The sequence below is a fragment of the Pelobates fuscus genome, chromosome 1, assembly GCF_036172605.1.
Source record: "Pelobates fuscus isolate aPelFus1 chromosome 1, aPelFus1.pri, whole genome shotgun sequence".
In the NCBI taxonomy this organism is placed as follows: domain Eukaryota; kingdom Metazoa; phylum Chordata; class Amphibia; order Anura; family Pelobatidae; genus Pelobates; species Pelobates fuscus.
This window is the reverse complement of record NC_086317.1, coordinates 47,144,779-47,170,762: the sequence shown is the minus strand read 5'-3', so window position 1 is coordinate 47,170,762 and position 25,984 is coordinate 47,144,779. Positions and strand designations below refer to the sequence as shown.

Genomic DNA, 25,984 nt, shown 5'->3' with positions numbered 1-25,984 from the left:
CCTTGCCCATTCGTGTTTTTCTGTTCCTGGTTAGTGTTGTCGCGAACCCGAAACTTTCGGTTCGCGAACGGCGAACGCGAACTTCCTCAAATGTTCGCGAACCGGCGAACCACGCGAACCGCCATTGACTTCAATGGGCAGGCGAATTTTAAAACCAACAGGGACTCTTTCTGGCCACAAAAGTGATGGAAAAGTTGTTTCAAGGGGACTAACACCTGGACTGTGGCATGCTGGAGGGGGATCCATGGCAAAACTCCTATAGAAAATTACACAGTTGATGCAGAGTCTGCTTTTAATCCATAAAGGGCAGAAATCACCTAACATTCCTAAATCACAATGGATATGGATTGACACCTGACATATGACATATTGACACCTTGACATATGGATTGACACCTGTCCTCAGAGACCCTGATGCACACGGACACAGAGCAGAATAGGGACTGTTCCCCCTACATAGGGTCACTTGGCAGATATGGATTGTCACCTGTCCTCAAAGCCCCTGATACACACTGACAAAGAGCATAATAGAGACTGTTCCCCCTACATAGGGTCACTTGGCAGATATGGATTGACACCTGTCCTCAAAACCCCTGATACACACTGACACAGAGCAGAATAGAGACTGTTCCCCGTCCACAGAGACCATGATACACACTGACACAGAGCAGAATAGAGACTGTTACCCCTACATAGGGTCACTTGGCAGGTATGGATTGACACCTGTCCTCAAAGCCCATGATACACACTGACACAGAGCAGAATAGGGACTGTTCCTCCTACATAGGGTCACTTGGCAGATATGGATTGACTTCTGTCCTCAAAACCCCTGATACACACTGACACAGAGCAGAATAGAGACTGTTCCCCGTCCACAGAGACCATTATACACACTGACACAGAGCAGAATAGAGACTGTTACCCCTACATAGGGTCACTTGGCAGGTATGGATTGACACCTGTCCTCAAAGCCCATGATACACACTGACACAGAGCAGCATAGAGACTGTTACCCCTACATAGGGTCACTTGGCAGGTATGGATTGACAGCTGTCCTCAAAGCCCCTGATACACACTGACACAGAGCAGAATAGGGACTGTTCCTCCTACATAGGGTCACTTGGCAGATATGGATTGACTTCTGTCCTCAAAGCCCCTGATACACACTGACACAGAGCAGAATAGAGACTTTTCCCCGTCCACAGAGACCATGATACACACTGACACAGAGCAGAATAGAGACTGTTACCCTACATAGGGTCACTTGGCAGGTATGGATTGACACCTGTCCTCAAAGCCCATGATGCACACTGACACAGAGCAGAATAGAGACTGTTCCCCCTACATAGGGTCACTTGGCAGGTATATATTGACACCTGTCCTCAAAGCCCCTGATACACACTGACACAGAGCAGAATAGAGACTGTTCCCCGTCCACAGAGACCATGATACACACTGACACAGAGCAGAATAGAGACTGTTCCCCCTACATAGGGTCACTTGGCAGGTATGGATTAACACCTGTCCTCAGGGACCCTGATACACACTGGGGGGAGCTACTGTCCGTCCCAAACCCCTGCGCGGTGGGTGGGGGCCATAAATCACAATGGGGGGACCTACTTTCCTCCCCCCCGGCCCCCATCCCTGCGCGGTGGGTGTGGGGCATAAATCACAATGGGGGGGACCTACTGATAGGAGTGGAGTATTGTTCATATCAGTTTAATACCTTCCGCGTCTCCTATCAGTGGACGTGTATATGGCAGCCATTTTAGGAACCGCACACCTGGGACCCGAGCAAGGTCACCTCGTTCAAGCTGCTCTGGTTCCTTGATGAGCCAGCTGCCCGTGAGTTAACATGTCCCGTGGAGAAGCACTCTGTCCTGTAAAGCCTCACCACAAAAAATTTAAATAAATAACAGCACTCGGAGTGGTGAGTTTAGTAAATGTTCATATCAGTTTAATACCTTCCGCGTCTCCTATCAGTGGACATGTATATGGCAGCCATTTTAGGAACCGCACACCTGGGACCCGAGCAAGGTCACCTCTTTCAACAGGCGCCATGATTTGGCCCTGTAAAACTATCCTGGATATTCTCTACAATTTCTATGGATATGGCAGTGATTTCTGTAACAGGGAGATGGAAGAAGATGCTTGGTCGGTCCTCTTACTTGAAATTTGGGGCACTGCGCGGGCAAGCTAATGTGCCACCAGATAGGAGTGGTGAGTTTAGTATTGTTCTGATCAGTTTAATACCTTCCGCGTCTCCTATCAGTGGACGTGTATATGGCAGCGATTTTTAATTGTGGAATCACCTCCCCTTTTTAGGCCAAGGTGGGACGATGCTTAGACCACTGGTATATTGGTGCCATCTTGGAGGATTTTTTTTTTGTTTGGTTTTTGAAGCCACAGTGCTGCACCAGTGGGCCTAAAAATTAGGCATGTACACATGCCTGAAAAATTTGGTATTGTTGCAGCCGCTGCTGTAGCAGCGGCCAGAAAAATTTATGTTTGTTTCACAGGCAGAAAGTGCCCTAAAACATGGCGGCTTGAAACCTAGTTGGTGGCGGATAAGTCACGCAAGTCAAACGTCATTCAGAGCTAAAATACAGCAGCGTGTGGACCATTTTTAGCCCAAGGCAGCTCATCTCATCAGGCCTTTTTTAAGCGAATGTATCGCCCAGTGTCAGTCCCTTCGGGATCCATCCCTCATTCATCTTAATAAAGGTGAGGTAATCTAGACTTTTTTGACCTAGGCGACTTCTCTTCTCAGTGACAATACCTCCTGCTGCACTGAAGGTCCTTTCTGACAGGACACTTGAAGCGGGGCAGGCCAGAAGTTCTATCGCAAATTGGGATAGCTCAGGCCACAGGTCAAGCCTGCACACCCAGTAGTCAAGGGGTTCATCGCTCCTCAGAGTGTCGATATCTGCAGTTAAGGCGAGGTAGTCTGCTACCTGTCGGTCGAGTCGCTCTCTGAGGGTGGATCCCGAAGGGCTGTGGCGATGCATAGGACTTAAAAAGGTCTGCATGTCCTCCATCAACAACACGTCTTTCAAGCGTCCTGTCCTTGCCGGCGTGGTCGTGGGAGGAGGAGGAGGAGGATGACTTCCACCTCTCCCCCTGTTAGATTCCCGTTGTGCTGTGACATCACCCTTATACGCTGTGTAAAGCATACTTTTTAATTTATTTAGCAAATGCTGCATCCTTTCCGACTTGTTGTAATTCGGTAACATTTCCGCCACTTTCTGCTTATACCGGGGGTCTAGTAGCGTGGACACCCAGTACAGGTCGTTCTCCCTCAGCCTTTTTATACGAGGGTCCCTCAACAGGCAGGACAGCATGAAAGACCCCATTTGCACAAGGTTGGATGCCGAGCTACTCACTTCCCGTTCCTCCTCCTCACTGATTTCATTGAAGGTATGTTCTTCCCCCCAGCCACGTACAACACCACGGGTACCAGATAGGTGACAACGAGCACCCTGGGATGCCTGTTGTGTTTGGTCTTGCTCCTCCTCCTCCTCCTCAAAGCTACAATCCTCCTCTGACTCCTCTTCCTCACAATCCTCTTCCAGCGTTGCCGCAGGTCCAGCAAGCGATGCTGATAAGGCTGTTTCTGGTGGTCCTCTTCACGCTCATCTACAGCCTGATCCAGCACTCTTCGCAGGGCACGCTCCAGGAAGAAAACAAATGGTATGATGTCGCTGATGGTGCCTTCGTTGCGACTGACTAGGTTTGTCACCTCCTCAAATGGACGCCTGTGCACTTGAGGCGGGATGTGGACTGGGGACAGGGAGCACGTGGCGTACCGTTTTGAAAGGGCGCTGTCCTCCGTGTGAAATAGGGCCGTGAGTAATGACGTCACGGGTAGCCTGCCCATAGTATCGCATAGGGTGGAAGAGCTGATAGGACATCTGAAACGTATTGGGATGGAGATGCTTAATTGTTCTCCAAAATGCTTGACACCACCCCATAGTGAATCTCTGCAAACTTTAATACCATCAGAGGAGGAAGAATGTGGCAGCCCACTGGGATTATTCGAAAAATTTCAAATTGATGATTTTCCAGACCCTGGGGTTGACATTAGTCCAGATTTACATCTAGTGACCCATGAGGATGTTCCAGGCACTACTTGTGAAATAAAGACAGATAATAAAGTGAATGATCCTTCTCCTTGGGACTTGCACCCTGTCGTTGAAGGTGGAGTAGGCAATGGCAAGAGCATGCTGTGGGTAGTCAGTGCAAACACTCTCTTCCCGGTGAATAATGAGGAGACTAACTATGATGACGTTATTTGCGTTGAAAGTAATGATGCCAGAGATCTTTTGAAACCATATGGAAGGAACAAATTGGTTAAAAGAAAGGCAAGAGACCACCTGCATATAGACAAGAATACGCATAAGAGAAAGAAGAGAACAGGTGAAAAAGAGAAGCTGCAGACTGCCTATCTGCAAATAGTTGAGTTATGTCCTGAAGATGTCCGTGTTACCACAGTGCAGACTCTGTTTGATACACTACTGAGGAGAGTCAGAGAAACCCCAGATCTTCACGTATTGGATGAGTCGGTGCGTGGAGTTGCAGAGAACGTAGAACAAGAAATATTTAAACTTTTCCTGTGTACTGACAGCAGATATAAGAATAAATACCGGAACCTCCTTTTCAATTTGAAGGACCCTAAAAATCAGATCCTGTTCCGTCGTGTGGTCCTTGGTGAAATCACCCCACAGTGTTTTGTTCTAATGAGTGCAACGGAAATGGCTGCACAGGAGCTGGCCAACTGGAGAATTCAAAAGAGAAAACATGCACTGGAACTAACCGAGAAAGAGGAAAGACAGCCATACCAGATTCAGATGACAAAGCTGACACACAAGGGGTTAATTGAAATTGATACCGTGCCCGATCAGAACTTGACCCTAGAGGATCTGTCTGATTCTGTGTGGCAGCCTCAGGATTCTCAGCAGGATTGCATCTCAGAGAAAAGGGACACAACATCCCAACACAAGAGCCACCTTTTAGATCAGGACTGCCTTATATGCAAAGGGCTGATAAACCCACCAGGTGATGCTGACTTAAGCCAATGGGTAATTACCAAGAAACCAGAAAATATGGAAACACCATATAACTAATGGCAATCAACATTCTTCATGCATTGAAAAGAAGAACAAGAAATTGTATGATCCAGATACTAGACTCACAGATCCAGCAGACTCAAGTGTGTGGAAGGGATTCCTTCACATGTTCTCTATAAAGCAGTTTAAAGTTACAGCCACGCCAGAGTCTGGTTATAGCAGTCATCTTTGCCAGGACTTACCAAAAGTGTTAACATCCGAAGGATGCATTTTGCAAGAGTCTGTTTGGGAATATGTGGATCGTATCTGGCCAGAGTGCACCAAGGACATGTGTGTGATCCGACTGAATCCAAGAACGTCAAGTGATGCAGTTTCATATGCTCGGCTGTATTCTTATCTTAATCGGAAGCTGAGATATGCAATCATCAGAAGTCATGGCATGGAGGCGTTCCTAGTGCCTCTACCTGCCGGCCAACCCATCCCTCAAAGATTGCATCCTTTGGGAGGTCCAGGTTTGGAAGACAACCATCCTATTCTGCTTCTGATCTTGCTTCTTCCAAGCCATCCTTCCTGGACAGCTTATCCCAAAAAATCTTCCAAGAAACATAAAGAAGGTTTGGATATCCCAGATGATATTTTCTCTGACATATTAGCAGATGTTGAACGAGAGGAGAGACAAATGGCCGAGCAAGGGCTCCCTCCTCCAGGTTTCCCAAATTTTGAGCAGTGGAATCAGAATTCTGAGGATACAGGAGAGGAAGTTGGCATGCCTGAGATCATGAATATGCTCCAAAATTTGAGCAATGGCCTTCAGTTCCCAGGAGAATTCTCTGGAATTATAGGAGAGAGTCAGGGTGCTAATATTATGCCACCTCTCCATGTGCCAAATACTGTTCCAGCAGGTCTCCCATATCCATCTTTTCCATTGTATCCAGAAGCAGCCTACCCTGGCTGGCATGGTATGTTGCCCCCTACTCATGCAGTAAATCCATTGTCCATTGACCCAGCCAATCTCTTCTCTTACCCGCTTTCACAAATAATACCACCTAACTTCTTATCTGATCAACATTTTACTGCAGGACCTCAACCTTTTGCATAAATGTTGTAGTTTTGTTATATTTACGTTTTTTGTTTTTTTTTAACTGTTATGTTTTAGCGAAATATTGAAAAAAATACATGTAATGTGCTGAACATCAAAGCTGAAATTTTTATTTGTCTCAGTAAGTTGAAAGCCATACTTTCTATGGGAGTTTCAAATGTTCAATAATTGTTTTCTGAAGAAAGCATAACTGTCTGTTTTTAGCAAGCAACAACCCCATATTAAGCTGTTTATTCACTGAACATCTATTTGTACTGAATTGAAAACTGAATGACAAAATGTAGGCAAATTTTGGTTTTAAAAACTAATTTTGGTTTTAAAAGCACGCTATAGAGACACCAGATATGATTGGCAATGTGCACTTGAACAGTTCTGCAGAGCACACACTGTAGGCCTGACACACCCGCTTGAAGACAAGTAACTGCTATTCAATCTATAACAGTGAAAAACAAATTTTGGTTTTAAAAGCACGCTATAGAGACACCAGATATGATTGGCAATGTGCACTGGAACAGTTCTGGAGAGCACACGCTTAAGGAAGGACTGACAGAGCCGCTTGAAGGACACTGACTGGCTGCTATTAGCTTACACTATAAACCTCTTTTCTTTGTAAAAGCATGCTAAAGAGACACCAGATATGATTGGCAACTGTCAAAGAACGCTGGCACAGGTCTGCAGAGCACACGCTGAAGTAGGCCTGACACCCAGACGCTTGCAGACAACTAACTGCTCTTCTATTACAGTGAAAAAAAAATATTTCTTTAAAATCTAAAGCTTAAGCTATTGTTAAAACAGATATGAGTGGTGGCACTGACTGTGCAAATGGGCAAGGCATCCAACCTGACACAGAAGCTGGCAGGCAGGCAACTGCTCTTCTATTACAGTGAAAACTAATTATTTATTTGAAATCTAAAGCTTAACCAATTGTTAAAACAGATATGAGTGGTGGCACTGACTGTGCAAATGGGCAAGGCATCCAACCTGACACAGAAGCTGGCAGGCAGGCAACTGCTCTTCTATTACAGTGAAAAAAAAGGATTTCTTTAAAATCTAAAGCTTAAGCTATTGTTAAAACAGATATGAGTGGTGGCACTGACTGTGCAAATGGGCAAGGCATCCAACCTGACACAGAAGCTGGCAGGCAGGCAACTGCTCTTCTATTACAGTGAAAAAAAAATATTTCTTTAAAATCTAAAGCTTAAGCTATTGTTAAAACAGATATGAGTGGTGGCACTGACTGTGCAAATGGGCAAGGCATCCAACCTGACACAGAATCTGGCAGGCAGGCAACTGCTCTTCTATTACAGTGAAAACAAATTATTTATTTTAAATCTAAAGCTTAACCAATTGTTAAAACAGATATGAGTGGTGGCACTGGGCAAGTAGGCACAGTATCCAATGTGAACCTCACACAGAAGCTGGCAGGCAGGCACCTGCAATTACATTACACAGGAAAAAAAAAAAAAGCAGCCTGATGTTATAGCCCTAAAAAGGGCTTTTTGGGGTGCTGTCCTTACAGCAGAGATCAGATGAGTCCTTCAGGATTGTAGTGGACACTGAATACCCTAGCCTAGCTATCAATTTCCCTATCTAATCAGCAGCAGCTAAATTTTCCCTCCTCTCACTAAGCATGCAGCTTCAGAATGAATCGAAAATGGATGCTGGGAGGGAGGTTGGAGGGTGTGGAAGGGAGGGAGTGCTGCTGATTGGCTGGAATGTATCTGCTGACCGAGAGGCACAGGGTCAAAGTTTGCCCAATGATGACGAATAGGGGGCGGATCGAACTGCGCATGTGTCCGCCCGCGGCGGCGAACGCGTACAAGCTAAGTTCGCCGGGAACTGTTCGCCGTCGGACAGTTCGGTACATCACTATTCCTGGTTTCCTGAGAGTGCTTTATCATTGTGAATCTGATTTCCTGGTATCCTGAGCTTGGCTTTTCCCTGGTTATTCTGAATTCTGTTTTCCCTGACTTGGCTTGTGTAAACGGTATTGTGTATTTTTTGGCTTCCTTGACCTCGGCTTTCCCTTTGACCATTCTCTGTCTCTAGCGTATTAGTCCGGCCATTCTAAGGTCCGGTTTACGCTCTGTCCTTTTATTTTCCTTTTCTTGCCTATGTATATGTTTACATAGTATCTTTTTGCCTGGACCACACTAGTAGTCGTGACATTGGGATTAAACTGATGAGAATAGAACTACTTAACACACCACTCCTATCTGGTGGCACATTAGATTGCACGCATAGTGCCCCAAATTTGAAGAAGGAGGACCGACCAAGCATCTTTTTCCATCTCCCGGGTCCTAAAATCGATGCCTTATATACACGTCCCCTGATAGGGGACGTAACAGGGATTAAACTGATAAGAATAGTACTACTTAACACACCACTCCTATCTGGTGGCACATTAGATTGCACGCGCAGTGCCCCAAATTTGAAGTAGGAGGACCGACCAAGCATCTTTTTCCATCTCCCGGTTCCTAAAATCGATGCCTTATATACACGTCCCCTGATAGGGGATGTAACAGGGATTAAACTGATAGGAGTGGTGTGTTAAGTAGTACTATTCCTATCAGTTTAATCCCTGTTACGTCCCCTAACAGGGGACGTGTATATAAGGCATCGATTTTAGGAACCGGGAGATAGAAAAAGATGCTTAGTCGGTCCTCCTACTTCAAATTTGGGGCACTGTGCGTGCAATCTAATGTGCCACCAGATAGGAGTGGTGTGATAGGGGACGTAACAGGGATTAAACTGATAGGATTAGTACTACTTAACACACCTTATAATAACGCCGAGAGAGGCAACGCAGAGAGAGGAGTCTGAAGAAGAGGAGTGTGGCTTTGAGGAGGTGGAAGACCAAACACAGCAGGCATCCCAGGGGGCTTGTTGTCACCTTTTGGGGACCCTTGGTGTTGTACGTGGCTGGGTGGAGGAAGATACCTTCAATGACATCAGTGAGGACAAGGAACGGGACATGGCTAGCTTGGTATCCAACCTTAAATGGGGAGTTTGCGTTTGTGCAAATGGACTGTTTGCGGTTGTTTGCGGTGCGTTAAACGGGGAGTTTGGTCTGTCACTGTGAAGCGGGCATAACCCTTACACTACCTGATCGATACAATATCATACCTGATGTTTTAAAGCAGGTTATTCAAAACAATGTAGGAATGTTAGGTGATTTATGCCCTTTATGGATTAAAACCAGACACTGCATCAACTATGTCATTTTCCATGGGAGTTTTGCCATGCATCCCCCTCCGGCATGCCACAGTCCAGGTGTTAGTCCCCTTGAAACAACTTTTCCATCACTATTGTGGCCAGAAAGAGTCCCTGTGGGTTTTAAAATTCGCCTGCCTATTGAAGTCTATGGCGGTTCGCCCGGTTCGCCCATTCGCGAACATTTGCGGAAGTTCACGTTCGCCGTTGGCGAACCGAAAATGTTATGTTCGCGACATCACTAAAGCCTAATACATCCTGCATTACAGCAGGATACCACATACTAATTAAAGTAACACTCCAGGAGTCATTACCATTACAGTCAACTGTAGTAGTGACAGAAGTACCTTGGTTCCCCACCTATCCCACACAAACCTAGTGTAACAAGTCAAATAGTTTTACAATGGTTTGACATCTTTCCTGGCCAGACAAATGCAAGTTTACCAGCACGACATTCTAAAAGCTCTTCTGGCACTCTCAGACAATCTACTGGGAGCTGCCATCGCCAGACATTGGAGCTGTGCCCAGCAAAACCCAGGTAAGAACTTAAACTGTTGAAAAATGATTTCACTGTTTACACTGGAGGTGCGTCAGGGCACTATTGGCATGATAATCCCTAGCCTGGAGTTTTCATTTAAGCAGTACATAGAGGGATCATATGAAATGCATTTAAAATAAAACAAACATAAAGTTGGACAATAACAAAAAGCAAGGGCTGGAGCCCCTCAGTCACTTATTTAGCAAGAGACAAAATAAACAGAAGCTTATTAAAGCAGAAACCTGTACGACAAGCAAAAGGATATAGCTTAAAATAAAATGATGGTTGTTACGATGCCATAATAACTGTATATGATGTCATCATATAAAAACATTCATGAAGCTAAAATAATGGGAAAATATTGGAGAAAGGGTAAACATTGAGAGAGTTTCCTGAATAGGGAATAGAGAAATAATTCCCATGTGGTTAAAATCCCAGTGCTCACCATAGGAGGCTACATGGCAGATGGAATAAAGCCCAATAGTAAGATCATTTCCATAACAGAAAATTAAAACATACGACCCTATATCAAACAAATATAAACAAGATGTGGGTGGTCGATGAGTAACATTCTAGGATAACATTACTTAAGAGTACAGAGGCAAGCTGATCACAAATCAAAAAATGGATCAGTCTATACCCCAAATGTGAACTGCTGGTATATTATTCATAGGAACGTGCAGATACACTGTCCACCATTCTGGGTATTATATTATGTTATAGACATTTTTTACAGGGTATATATCAGGTAAAGTTTAACAGCATTTCCACAGACAGAGTGCAGGGACAAACATGCACAGCATCTCCCAGAATGGAAGGACGGAGGATAATTCCTTACCTAGAACTGTCTCACCAGCAGCTGCTTTTATCTTTGTCTGTTTAAAGGACCACTCTAGGCACCCAGACCACTTCAGCTTAATGAAGTGGTCTGGGTGCCAGGTCCAGCTAGGGTTAACCCATTTTTTTATAAACATAGCAGTTTCAGTGAAACTGCTATGTTTATAAATGGGTTAAGCCTTCCCCCAAATCCTCTAGTGGCGCTAGAGGCACTTGCGTGATTCTCACTGTGAAAATCACAGTGAGAGCACGCAAGCGTCCATAGGAAAGCATTGATAATGCTTTCCTATGCGACTGGCTGAATGCGCGTGCAGCTCTTGCCGCGCGTGCGCATTCAGCCGACGGGGCGGAACGGAGGAGCTCCCCGCCCAGCACTGGAAAAGGGTAAGTTTTACCCCTTTTCCCCTTTCCAGAGCCGGGCGGGAGGGGGTCCCTGAGGGTGGGGGCACCCTCAGGGCACTATAGTGCCAGGAAAACGAGTATGTTTTCCTGGCACTAGAGTGGTCCTTTAACCCCTTAAGGACCAAACTTCTGGAATAAAAGGGAATCATGACATGTCACACATGTCATGTGTCCTTAAGGGGTTAAGTCAATTTCTCTCTTTGCCTTATACCATGGGTTTGATGGGGCTGTGGCATCATTTTGAGTTGCCAAGAAAAAGCTTGTTTGTATCTGTCTATCTATCTATCTATCTACCTATCTATTCATAATCTTTGATTCATATGTTCACATACTTTTCCTCTCTCTAGCTTAAAAGCTCTGTTTAAATGCATCACATTGTATTGTATTTTTCTAAAAATGTGCACAAAATTGCAACAAATGACAACTAAAAAAATATATTAGAATACATTAGAATACATTATTGTAAGCTTTGAAAGGAATACACTTACTTGTGACACTGCTTTCTGCAAATATTGTGTAAATAGCTTCAAAACCATTGTTATTGTAACTATTATCTGTTATAAACTCAGCTGTGGCTTGATTTGAAAATATCCTCACAGAACCTGGATTTGTTCCCCAAAGTGTTGCTGAAAGATTGCACAGAATACAAAGGTAATTAAATCATTTAACAATTATGATATGTTTGTTTTAATAATTCTAAAAATACCAGGGAGAAATATAAAGCATAAATTGATAACAGTCTTAGAATGTGAAATATAAATATTATATTAACAATGTAATTAATGTAATGTAAACATATAATAGAAATATAAAGTATTGTATTTTTGTTACATGGTTATTTACTGTAAATTTGGATATGTGGATGTTTCCTTGTTTGCTGTAACCCGACAATTATATTCCATATAACTCTGATGTTTTGGTTCATTGATCAAAAACAGCCTACTTTTGGTAACTTTTTTGTGCTCCACTAATTGTTTGATTCTGCTTAATTAACACATGCGAGAAACCTATTCAATAATAAGAGAGACGTTAACATTAATAACTAGATAAATTCTTCCATATAAAAGAATGTTCCAGTTCAAAGCACTTCTATGTATTGCTAATGTGCAGAGACAATAATGTGTAATCTTTGAAAGTGTTGCTGCTTTAGACATTGGTTGAGGATAATAGGGGACATTATCTATGACAGTTGGTACCCCAAAGGTTAAACATCACAGGACTAAAGCTATTAGAAAAATGATTTCTACCTCAGCAGATAGCTTCAACACTGGGAGCTAAATAAACGTGTCAATAAATAAATATTGCAAAGCATAATCTTACTACACTATGAAGTATACATTAAAGGTTTAGCTTCCACAAGAATGATTCAGAGATGATCATTTTTATTAATCACTATCCTAAGATTTCACAGAAGAGATTTCATGATCAACATGGGTGTTTAACTTACTGGTATCCCTGGCATTATTTAACCCCAGGGAACAAGCAAGATTAATTTAAAATCTATCCTGGAATTTTGGTTTGACAACATTCTTCTGAACAGTTCCCCCAGTGCCAAGACTTCAGTAAAGTCAACTCGAGATTAATCTCCTGTTCCCCTAAAGTAGCTTCATTCGGTTCTATCTTCAAGGTGAAAGGCTGCATACGAGAAGCCTGAAGGATAAAAGCTAGGGAGGCACTGTATATTATATGGCATATTTAGAAGTTGCAATAGCTTCCTGTGATGTAATTATGTACATCACCTGTAAATACGTTTGGTTTTAATTACACAGATGTAGTTAGTTTAAATTATCCCCATGCACCCACCTTTCTTTACATATCTAGTATATCAGATTTCTTACAAATACTCATAAGCACCGTCTATTTATGTCACATTTAGTGGATATGACAAATTACATGTGCCCTTTCATTTAAACCAGTTTGTATTAAAGTTGTGTAGTATTACATAGATAGTTACATAGTCTGAAAAAATACTTGCATCCAGCCTATCTCACACCTGTTTCTGCTGTTGATCCAAAAAAAGGCAAAAAAATACTTTGAAGCACTTTCCCATTTTGCTATAAACCAGGGGAAAAAATGAAAAAGAAAAAAATCTCTAGAAGTGAAAGGTCCCAACCCAATAATGACTTTAGCCATACAGGATTAGCTCACTAAATGAAAATATCTTTTCTGATTACCATAGACAAACTATATGTATTTCAGTAACTATAACCTTACTAGTGCTAGTCTTCTTTGATTTATTTTAAATAGAAAAAGAAAAGAAAAGAGTAAACTGTTATTTACAGTTTACGAAGCTGTATTGGTTATGGGGCTTGGAATGTTCTCTGAATATGTGATTTCTGATAAACAAACAACAACAAAACATTTTGTGAGTGCAATATTGTATTCTTAAAAAAAAAAAAAATGAATTAATGCTTGCCTCTTAAAATTTTATTTCTTCCAACACCTTCATAGATATTTAAAAAATCTGTATATTCTTCTGTATCAAATGATGGAAAGTTAAATTTTATGCTGAAACCATCCTTGACACTGTGAATGAAAACATAGACATGTTAACAATAAATGTCTAAACAACAGATGTCTATGAACAATAACAGTAGAGTAAATGTAAAGAAAATCGAAAACAGTATGTTGAGTGTACAAAATGAGGAAAATAGTTAACAATAAAGAAATAAATAATCTAATCAGCATCACTACAGGTTCAGTACACACACGCATGCTTTCAGCTGGCATCGGGAGGGGTGTGGAAGGGGGGGAAGAATGCTAAATAAAAACATAGCATATGGAATAAGGAAGAGGGAGGGCATCCCTCAGTGAGGGTGGGAGGAAGCGATGGGAGACAAGAGCTTCTCCCTTGCAGGCTCTGTTTGGAGTAGCAGTTAAGTCTGTCACCAACGTGCAGTGCTCTCTGGTGACAGATGCATTTTATGCACAGAATTGACATAAGGTAGAGCTCTGGGCTGCCTAAGTCACATGTGCTGGGCACAACTAGTTCCCAGCACACAAGTGAAATAGCTATGAATATGCAGTGTTTAAAGTAGAAACACTGCATGTCCAGACTCCTATCACCATGACCATTTCAAAAAGCATAAGTGGTCATGGTGGTTGGAATAACCCTTTAATTGTGATTGACATATACAAAATACATAGTGAGTATACAGTATCAAATACAAAATGTCTTACTTTGGAAAGTAGAATATTACTAGTGACAAGATATCTGCTATCCACTGTAAATAATGGCAAGAAGCCTCTGGAATTAATTGGTTTGCCGCAATAATTGGTCATAAAATGTCATCTCATCTTCATCAAAGTCACAAGTATAGGCAAACATAATGTACTTAAGCTGACAACACACAAACAATTATAATCTTTTATAAATGTTATTGAACACATTAAACATTCACATGAGACATTAACAGTACTGTGGAAAAGTAAGTGAGCACTTGGACTCAATAGCTAGTTGATCCTCAGGGCAAGTTTGGTTTGAGTTTCTCTATGCTTCAGTCCATTTTCAGAGTTCTCATATTCTCTATTTATTGTTCAATGCATTTTCTTAGGCTCTCCCTAAGTGCAAAGGGTAATCAAGGGGGGCGGGGCCTGACTGCCGAATGGATCTGTCAGGATCGGGACAGGGATCCAACACGCAGAGTACAAAGAGTGGAAAGGTACGTATACCGGGCCTTAGAATGGCCGGACTAACGTACCGAGTGTAAAGAATAGTCAGAGGCAAGCCGAGGTCGAGGGAACGAGAAGACAGATAAGCGAGAGACAAGCCGGGTCAAGGGATAACGGAGAAACAGGGAAGTACAACGAGCCGAGTCAAAACCAAAGAGCAAACTAGAATACCAGAGCACTGAGTGACTAGACAAGCTAGAACCACGACAGGGCAATGAGCTGAAGTAAGGAGTAAGCTTAAATACCCTGGTTCTGGATGGAAATCACGCCTCTGAAAAGTACCGATTGGATATCGGACACTTGAGTGACAGATTGCTCGTGCTAGCGTCATGACGTCACGTATTGAGCGTCCTGCTAGAAAAGGACGTGGATTCCTCGCGGCCGGTGTTTAAGTGACTGGATGAACCGCGAGGAACGGAGGAGACAGCTCGCCTGGAAGGATACACCACCAAGTCTCTACCTCCCTTAGAGGTAGAGGCCTCAGGTACCCTGACAGTACCCCCCCTCTCAGATACGCCCACCGGGCGGAATGAACCGGGGCGAGATGGGAAGCGAAGGTGAAATGCTCTGCGAAGGCGAGAAGCATGAACGTCCTCCTGAGGTACCCAACTCCTCTCCTCAGGACCATATCCCCTCCAGTTGACCAGATATTGCAATTTTCCTCTTGAAATTCTGGAGTCAATGATGGAGCTGACCTCGTACTCCTCCCGACCCTCCACCTGAACAGGACGAGGCGAGGAGACCTTAGAGGAGAATTTGTTGCAAATGAGGGGTTTCAACAAGGAGACATGAAAAGAGTTAGGAATGCGTAAGGCAGGTGGCAGAGCAAGGCGATACGCAACCGGATTGATACGAGTGAGAACCCTGTAAGGGCCTATGTAACGAGGAGCAAATTTCATGGACGGAACTTTTAGGCGAATATTCTTAGTACTCAACCATACCCTATCCCCAGGTACAAAAACAGGAGCCGCTCTTCTATGTTTGTCAGCGTGTTTCTTGAACAGCGAGGAACTATGTAATAGAATTTGTCGAGTCTGATCCCATAATTTCTTCAGGTTGGCGACATGATCATCAACCGACGGTATCCCCTGAGAAGAGGAAACCGAAGGAAAAATCGAAGGATGAAAGCCATAGTTCATGAAGAAAGGGCTAGAGCGAGTTGAATCGCAAACAAGGTTATTGTGTGCGAACTCCGCCCAAGGAATCAGACCGACCCAATCGTCCTGGTGTTCGGAAACAAAGCAACGCAGATACTGTTCGATCTTTTGATTAGTACGTTCAGCAGCTCCGTTAGACTGAGGGTGATAGGCAGAGGAAAAGTTCAATTTGATGCCCATTTGAGAACAAAAGGATCTCCAGAAACGTGAGACAAATTGAGAACCTCTATCAGAAACAATCTCTGAAGGGATCCCATGTAGGCGAAAAACTTCTCTCGCAAAAATCTCCGCCAATTCGGGTGAAGTCGGAAGTTTAGGTAATGGCACGAAATGGGCCATCTTGGTAAATCTATCCACCACCGTGAGAATAACAGTCTGTCTTTTGGAAGCAGGCAAATCAACGATAAAGTCAATGGACAAACAGGACCAAGGTTTCTCAGGAATGTCCAAGGGGTGTAACAGGCCACATGGGGATGCATGAGATAGTTTAGTCTTGGCACAAGTCTCACAAGCTGCGACGAACTCCTCAATATCCTTACGAAGTGAAGGCCACCAGAAATCTTTGGATATCAGAGAGTACGTCTTGCGAATACCAGGATGACCAGCTATTTTACTCTCATGAAAACATTGTAAGAGCTCCAGTTGAAGTTCAGGAGGAACAAAGTTTCTTCCCTCAGGAGTGTTTCCGGGAGCTAGATGTTGTGACTTCAAGATCTGGTCAAGTAGCGGGGAATGAATTTTGAGACTGGTATTAGCAATAATATTGCATTTGGGTACAATGGAAGACAAAAGTGGTTCAACTGAAGCAGTGGGTTCGTATTGGCGAGATAGCGCATCGGCTTTAGAGTTCTTTGACCCAGGTCTGTAAGTCAGAACGTAATTGAAATGGGTAAGAAACAACGACCAACGAGCCTGCCTGGAGGACAGACGCTTGGCCTCTCCGATATAAGACAAGTTTTTGTGGTCTGTCAGGATGGTAACAGGATGTAATGTACCCTCCAATAAATGTCTCCATTCTTTCAAAGCCTTGATAACCGCTAGTAATTCTCTGTCACCAATGTCATACCTGCTTTCAGTACCGGTCAATTTTTTAGAGAAAAATCCACATGGATGTAATGGTTTATCAACACCCAACCTTTGAGATAGAACAGCGCCTAAACCGGTCTCTGATGCGTCTACCTCGAGCAAAAATGGCAGAGAAGTGTCAGGGTGAACTAAAATTGGAGCGGAAGCGAAAAGCTCCTTGAGAGTCTTGAACGCAAGGAGAGCTTCAGTAGTCCAATTCTTAGTGTCAACCCCCTGTTTGGTCATGTTAGTGATAGGTGCAATAATGGAAGAATAGCCCTTAATAAAGCGCCTATAATAATTGGAAAAACCAATAAATCTCTGTATGGCCTTAAGACCTGTGGGTAAAGGCCACTCTAGAATGGATTGGAGCTTATCCGGATCCATCTTAAATCCCTCCCCAGAGATCACATAGCCGAGAAAGGTTACCTGGGTTTGATCAAAGCTACATTTCTCCAACTTGCAGTACAAGCCATGCTGGAGAAGCTTGTGCAAAACCCTCCTGACTTGTTTGTGATGAATCTCAATGTCACTAGAATGAATGAGTATATCATCTAGGTATACAATGACGCACTCTTGCTGAAATTCCCTAAGAACCTCATTGATCAGATCTTGGAATACTGCTGGTGCATTGCATAACCCAAAAGGCATGACGGTATATTCATAGTGGCCATATCGAGTATTGAATGCCGTCATCCACTCATGTCCCTGCTGGATTCTCACCAAGTTATATGCCCCTCTGAGGTCTAACTTGGTGAAAATTGTAGAGCCCTTCAAACGATCGAAGAGTTCGGTGATCAAGGGAATCGGGTAGGCATTTTTAATGGTTATCTTATTCAGGCCTCGATAATCAATACAAGGTCTCAAAGAACCATCTTTCTTTTTAACAAAAAAAAATCCAGCCCCGGCAGGGGAGGAGGACCTCCTGATGAATCCCTTGTCTAAATTCTCGTGAATATATTCCTCTAGGACTGAGTTCTCCTTTATAGATAATGGGTATACATGACCTCTGGGAGGCATGGTACCAGGGAGTAGGTTAATTTTGCAATCGAAGGACCTGTGTGGGGGTAAGGTATCGGCTTTCTTTTTGTCAAATACTGCCTTTAAATCTAGATACTGAGACGGAATTTGAGTCTCTGTAGGATTGTCAGAGGTATTCGATGTATTAGTTAATCCAAGAGGTAAGACCTTCCGCAAGCATTTCTCTTGACAATTCTCTCCCCATGAAACTATCTCCCCTGATTCCCAATTAATAATAGGGTTGTGTTTCCTCAGCCAGGAGTACCCCAGAACTATGGGAATAGACGGAGAAGAAATGAGCATCAAGGATATATCCTCTTTATGCAGGATGCCAACAGTCAAGTTAATCGGTATGGTCTCATGAAAAATAACAGGCTCAAGTAACGGTCTACCATCGATGGCCTCAACAGCCAGAGGTGTCTCTTTTAACTGGGATGGGATAGCATGCTTGGCAGCAAAATCCTGATCTATAAAGCTCTCAGCAGCTCCAGAATCAATTAGTGCCATAGTCTTAACTACTCCCTTCTCCCACTTTAAAGAAACGGGTAACACAAGCCTGAGCTCCTTGTAGTTGTGCATAGAGGACAAAGTAGAAACACCCAAGGCCTGTCCTCTAGAGGAACTTAGGTGCGAGCGTTTCCCGAACGATTGGGACAATTTAGGCGTAAATGACCCCTGACTCCACAATACATACATAAACCCTCCCTTCTCCTGTACTGTCTCTCTCTTTCAGTGAGATGAGTACTGCCTATCTGCATAGGTTCAGGAATACGTAAGTCTTCGAACTCAGAGATTTGAAAGGTAGGCGCTAGTTTAAAGGAGGGTCTACGGGTCCTATCTCGAGTGTTCTGCCTCTCTCTTAAGCGTTCATCAATACGAGATATAAAAGAAATTAAATCCTCCAAATTTTCAGGGAGTTCTCTAGTAGCGACCTCGTCAAGAATTACATCTGATAACCCATTCAGAAACACATCTATATAAGCCTGTTCGTTCCACTTAACTTCTGCCGCCAAGGATCTGAACTCTAGTGCATAATCCACAAGTGTTCGATTGTCCTGTTTAAGGCGCAACATTAATCTAGCTGCATTGACCTTTCTGCCAGGGGGGTCAAAAGTTCTTCTAAACGCAGCTACAAAGGCATTATAATTATAGACGAGTGGATTATCATTCTCCCATAAAGGATTGGCCCATCTCAAAGCTTTTTCAATGAGTAGAGTAATAATAAATCCAACCTTTGCTCTATCTGTAGGATAAGAGCGGGGTTGTAGTTCGAAATGGATGCTAATCTGGTTTAGAAAGCCACGACACTTCTCCGGTGACCCGCCATAACGTACTGGTGGGGTAATACGGGAAGAAGCACCTACAGTGGCTACCTCTAGACCTGAGACTGCAGGAGAAATGGAAGGAGTATGTGTCTCCTCAGGTGGATTACTAGCACGAGACAAAAGTGCCTGTAGTGCCAAAGCCATCTGATCCATCCTATGTTCCATGGCGTCAAACCTGGGATCCGAAGAACCAAGCTGACTGTTTGTACCTGCAGGATCCATTGGCCCTGTCGTAATGTCAGGATCGGGACAGGGATCCAACACGCAGAGTACAAAGAGTGGAAAGGTACGTATACCGGGCCTTAGAATGGCCGGACTAACGTACCGAGTGTAAAGAATAGTCAGAGGCAAGCCGAGGTCGAGGGAACGAGAAGACAGATAAGCGAGAGACAAGCCGGGTCAAGGGATAACGGAGAAACAGGGAAGTACAACGAGCCGAGTCAAAACCAAAGAGCAAACTAGAATACCAGAGCACTGAGTGACTAGACAAGCTAGAACCACGACAGGGCAATGAGCTGAAGTAAGGAGTAAGCTTAAATACCCTGGTTCTGGATGGAAATCACGCCTCTGAAAAGTACCGATTGGATATCGGACACTTGAGTGACAGATTGCTCGTGCTAGCGTCATGACGTCACGTATTGAGCGTCCTGCTAGAAAAGGACGTGGATTCCTCGCGGCCGGTGTTTAAGTGACTGGATGAACCGCGAGGAACGGAGGAGACAGCTCGCCTGGAAGGATACACCACCAAGTCTCTACCTCCCTTAGAGGTAGAGGCCTCAGGTACCCTGACAGGATCAGCCGCATCTCATTTGAGCAACCGCATCTGTCGCCTAAAATCCGGGGCTACCGGTGAGCACCACACTAATCCTAACCCTACCTGGTACTTACCTTAAGCAGCAGAAGCCAGTGAACCTGGAGATACCTCGCACAAGTTTGTATGAAGCTGGACTGCTACTGGAGGCTGAGCCGGGATGAGACAGTCGCTCTCCCGGTTCTTTGACTGGCACCTAGCTTCCCCCCCTCTTTGGACCAGCGGGGGTTATCTCGGTCGCGACTGACAGACACCACTACCGTCTGCAGACTTCCAACAGCTACCCTGATACAGGTCTAGGACAAGATGGCAGACACGCTGCAACCAAACGTGCTAGAAACTACCATGACCACACAAGAAACAGTGGAGCAGGCACAGCAGCGCCTGACTGAAATCTTTGAGAGATTCTGGACCAAGCTTCTAACACACATCAAGACAGCTATGGTTGAAGGGAGAGAGCAGAGACAGGAGAAGAGCAGTCCCCTCTGGGGCGCGCCTTCCACAATGGCAGCACTTTCACCCCATGGGGCCCACCCGGACTGAAGGTCAACAGGGAAATTATCCCAGTGCATCACCCACACACACACAGAGGATTCATTGGCGCAGACGGCGACATATTATCAGGATCCACTGCCGTCCTCCTACAGGGAAGAACGCGTTCTCCAGTAAGAAATCCCAGATTTGTGGACACTGGATGCAGCCCTGCGTGATGGCCTGGGGCGATGAGGGGGCCCTCTTCGGACACAGTCTCTTCCTACAGCTCAAACCTACCACTTAGCAAGGGCATCGGCTGACTCGAGCCTGTGTACCCCAAGCCCGCGGATAGATAGTAACGGGACTTCCTTAATGGACCACCCTAATGCCTACCGGCCTTTCCAAGTTCTTCCCTCATTCTGATATCCATCCTATCTGACTCACCTTACTCTCTCCACAAATACGACATGCCGAAATATATACCCAATACCAGGAAACCGAGAGTGGTAGTCGGATGAAAACACTCATGCTTATGCCGCCCAGGGACTCTGAAAGGGCACCCAACATGCTGGCCATATAGGCAACTACCCTCATGACCATCTGGAGGTTCCAGGGAATAAGTCCAGCATACCGATGTCGGGTTTGTAGAGCCTGAAATTTGTTATTATTTAGTCTGTTATTCGTTTGTTTTTCATCACGTACAGCTAGGTGCAGCCATTTAAAACTGAAGCGTAGTCCAGTGGTTTTCAATTTAACTGCATAATCTGCACATGTTTAGTCAATGCGATTCCAGATAACATTATTCGGCTAAAAAAACAGAAAATCCAGTGCACTCCATTATCCCCTAAGCAGCAACTGTTTAACATTATCCTGCTAAAACATGTTTACGGCTCAGATCAGCATGTACTAAATCATATCTTCTAGTAATCTTTAATTACACTAAAGCAACAGTTATATCTAGCTTGTTTTACTATGTATACTTATTATAAAAAATGTGGCAGTCTTTCATAGGAGTGTAATATCATAAGGAACTAATTAACTAAATCACTAGTGAAATCAGGACTGCAGTGGAAATGGAATAGGATAGATGTCTTAAAGAATTGTCAAAAATTATACTGACAGTGATGCTTATAGCTGTAGGAATTTGATACAAAAAGATAATTGTATCTGATTGGAAAGATTGTATCAGCTTATCAGACTAGTAACCTCCCATGAGATAGGTAGGCAAGATCTAATAAAGCTGCAAATTATAATATAGTATTGGTTCTTTGACTTTTAAGTAAGAAAACCGGTACAAAATGAGTGCATGATATAATATATCCAAGTGTATAACAGAATACCCAAAGGGTTAAAATCCTTGCTATTCGGTCAGTCATATAGTGCAGCAGACAGAGTGCTTTCTATAGAATATTTATTGTAGATAGACACTGTCATATGAGTGTACTCTAAATCACGCTGATGACTTTATCTTGTGTTATCATGCAATAACTCCTCTCTTTATTCTGTATCCCGTGACGCAAATGCCATAATAAAAGAAAGATTGACAAAAAAAAAAGAAAAGGGTAATCCATACATAAACCCTGTGCTCACTGTGTCTAGCGGGATATTTGCTTTATATTATGGACTCTCTTATGAGGCGCAAAGAAGGCCAAAATCATCTGGGATTTCTGTATTTCTTATGCAGAGTGAACTTAACAGCATTTTGGATCTGGACTGCTCCCTCCACTGGTAGTCACAAACACTGGCCAAAATTAGCGTTCATATTAGTTTTTTTGCATTTTTCACACGCAAACAAATATGAATGCTAAATTTAGCCAGTGTTTTTAAACTGGCTACTAAAAATGACTGGACATACCCCATTTGCAATACCTTGGGTTGTCTACTTTTACAAATGGTATGCCATAATGGGGGTAATTCTCATTGCTGGGCTACCATACGGTCCCAAAGACAACATAACTAGTCTTTCAAATTTAAATGAGTATAAACTGAAAATGTATTGTGCTATACATGACCCTGTAACTTTCCAAAACACCATACAACTTGTACATGGGGGGAGGGAGAGCTGTTGTACTCAGTAGACATCACTGAATACAAATATGTGTAATATACATTTTAAAAAGCTGTAATTCCTAAACCCTTCCTCCATTTGGATGTGAATACTCAGATTAAAGCTGATAAACTGCACTTTAAGCCAATTCATTGTTTTACTGTAACTTGAATTTATTTTGGTAAACAGCCAAAATAACAAAACTTGTGCCAATGCTCGAATATATTCACAGACCTAACTGTAGATTTTAGATTACATTTTCAGGAATGTAAAAAATGTGTGTTCCTTTTTCTGCAGAAACACTGTGTTGATCCATATTCTATTCCTATATACAAGGAAGTCGGACCAAAAAAAATATATATTCCTCTGTATATAAACATGGACTCATTTAATATTCTTTAGTACACCCATAGCATGCAGGCAAAGGAAAATGGTTCCCCCCCGGGCATAAGACAGGATCCCTTTTTCTATTCTTAATCCTAGTAGATCATCTTATCATTATAAGTAAAACCCATATCTGGTTATTTTCTGCTTTCACAATCCAAAACTCTAACCATGATTTAGTTAACCTAGCATCGGCCATCCCTTTGAACTGCTGCCGAATACAGCATCTTTAAACCCCTTTCACGTTTGGACCTAATATGGAAAGAAAGCGTAATCTTTTCTCTACCTTGTCCATATCTAAGTTATATCTCACATAAAACTTTATTTCATAAATATCATGGGAAATGTAGAATACCTTCCACAGAATTTTCTAAAACATTTTTTTTTGTTTTATTTAAGAACAAAAAAAAAAAAGCTACCAATAATATATTGCACGTGTTGTTAGCCAGTCATTTTCTTCCTGTAGAAATCATATTACACCAACACTGACCTATTTTTAAACTGGATCCATGGCTAAAGTTTAGTATTTCCAACTGTCCCAGGGTAGCATTCAGGAAAAATAAAAATATTAAAAAATATCCTGGCACTATCTAAATACACGTCTAATGTGAACACAAGACATGACCATAATTCCTATATAGGTAACTACAGATGTGGGAACACAAGATGTTTTCGTGCAAGTATTTTTGCCATGGTGGACACAATTTGGATCCATATTTGGGGAGGAGAATTTCAAGGTCCAGCAAAGAATAAGTTGCAATTCCCCCTTCTTAGTTTATCTACTTACTTGTACATCTGGGCTACACTATGTAGGTCAAACCACAAGACCCATGAAGGTCAGATTCAGAGAGCACCGGTTAGCAATTTTACATGAAGATAAAAAGTCCCCAGTAGCACGACACTTTTAACTGGCCGTGACAGTAATCCCACCCACATTTCTATTATGGGTATCAAAGCTATCAGCCATGCTAGTGATACAGCCAAGAGGAAAAGATTTTGTAATATAGCAGAAACAAAGTGGATATTCAAATGAAATACTCTGAGACCATATGGTTTAATCAAGGAATTGAGTATATCACTTAAACTTGGATATCAAAAGACTGGCTATATTTTATATCCTATGTTTTACTCTTCAGCTCGCATTTTAGGTAGGATATCTCTGAGATTTGTCAACCCACATAGGGGTTGATCTTATAGAGATAGGTATACTAAGACTTTCGTTTATATATAAAGAACAGCAAACTCTCTTTGGATCCACATCTTAGACATTGATTGCTTTTTAGAGAAAATCCCCAGCCCTAATTTTACTTTCACTATTTATTTTATATTCTTTTTCATTTTCTCATATTTGGAATAAAGTATATAAACTTTTCTTATAGATAAGTGCTTTGAATTGTTTTAATAGTTTGGGAACAATGATTGATTTAGATGGATTATGATTGTTTGGTTTTAACCAGAATAGGCTTTACTCCACTCCTGGTTTTATTTGACCTGTTCTGTTATCGCTTAATTCTTCGCACCCCCCCTTTTTCTTTTAAGTGTATTTAAGACATATAGCATTGCGTGGGAACATCAGTCTTGATAAAGTCTTCAACAGATGAAATGTGTAGATTTTTGAGTTCCCACCAGCACACTTCATTATTTAGACTACTGCTCCTTTAAGGCAGCGGCGGCCTTTTTTGAAGCTATCCGCCGCGGCTTACCACGAGACAAGAACCACGGTGAGTGCGTCTGAGAGAGGACCTGGCATCACCTTTTGAATATAGGGTGCAATACCGCAGGTAAGGACAAAGGGGTTGAGTTCACTGCTCCTACATAATCTTTTGACCGGCACACATCTGCATTTATCTTTGGACTGAGATTGGAGCATCATTCTGCACTTGTGGAGAGGGCCTCCCCCCATGGATAAGTACTCAGTTTGCTGCTATACTATTTATATTGTATTTTTTTCAATTTTATTATATTTTATCTTTTATTATTGTACTGTTCAGATTGTGGTCATATTCTCATTATTATTTTTTGGGTTTTAATACACTACTCATTCCACCGTTTACGTGAGATTACCCTTCCTGCAACTTTCTACTGTGAAGGAGATATTTTGTTACAGTGTTTGGATACTATTAGTCTCATATTGAGATTGCATCTGGTAACAGTTGTGCTTTTTTTTACGGCTGTGTAACCAGAGTGATCTCTAAGCTCTTTTTGTGATCTTTTTATGAGTTTTATTTTTTCATTCTGAGCCAACATTTAGACGAATTAGCCCTGTTAGAGCTAAGGAAGTCTTATATATTTATATATATATATATATGTGTGTGTGTTTTGTATATATACATATTAAATATTATTGTGATAAATCTGAGTTTTTATCACTTCTTTAAGGAGCGCTCAAACTTTCACATATTCTAAATTTGTGTAGAAATTATATTGCAGATCATACTGTCCTTGACAGCTGGATTCCAAATGCCCTCCTTTAGTGGCCAGTTTCATGCTAAGCATATATATAGTGTGGTGCAGGGGTGCCCAAAAGGTAGATCCCCAGATGTATTAAAACTACAGCTTCCACGATGCTTTGTCATTCTAAAAGCATTCCAAAGACATGCAAAGCATCAAGGGAGTTGTAGTTCTACAACATCTGGGGATCTACATTTGGGGAACCCCTGCTGTAGTGATTTCCTTATTCTGCTAATTTGTAATGTGTTTCAGCCAAACATCTGTGGAACTCCTTTTGCAAAGTCACAGATGCATTCCCTTCCCTGATTACTGCATACAAATATATTAATAATTTAGACAGATGTGGCAAGCCAGTCAAAAGTGTACAATGATGGCAGGGATCTCCTTACTACTAGTGAAAATGGTAAGATGAACAAAAAGGTG

General features: G+C 42.6%; 1 protein-coding gene across 1 annotated transcript in view; it reads right to left on the bottom strand.

Annotated features, from left to right (window-relative positions):
- The window catches only part of TMPRSS15 (transmembrane serine protease 15), a 332,837-nt gene that overhangs the window by 184,772 nt on the left and 122,081 nt on the right, over positions 1 to 25,984 (bottom strand). The window contains exons 9-10 of the mRNA XM_063448381.1: positions 13,572 to 13,681; positions 11,644 to 11,781 (exon numbers count right to left, since the gene is read on the bottom strand). Coding sequence (XP_063304451.1) covers positions 11,644 to 11,781; positions 13,572 to 13,681 — 248 coding nt within the window. The remainder of the gene's footprint in view (positions 1 to 11,643; positions 11,782 to 13,571; positions 13,682 to 25,984) is intronic.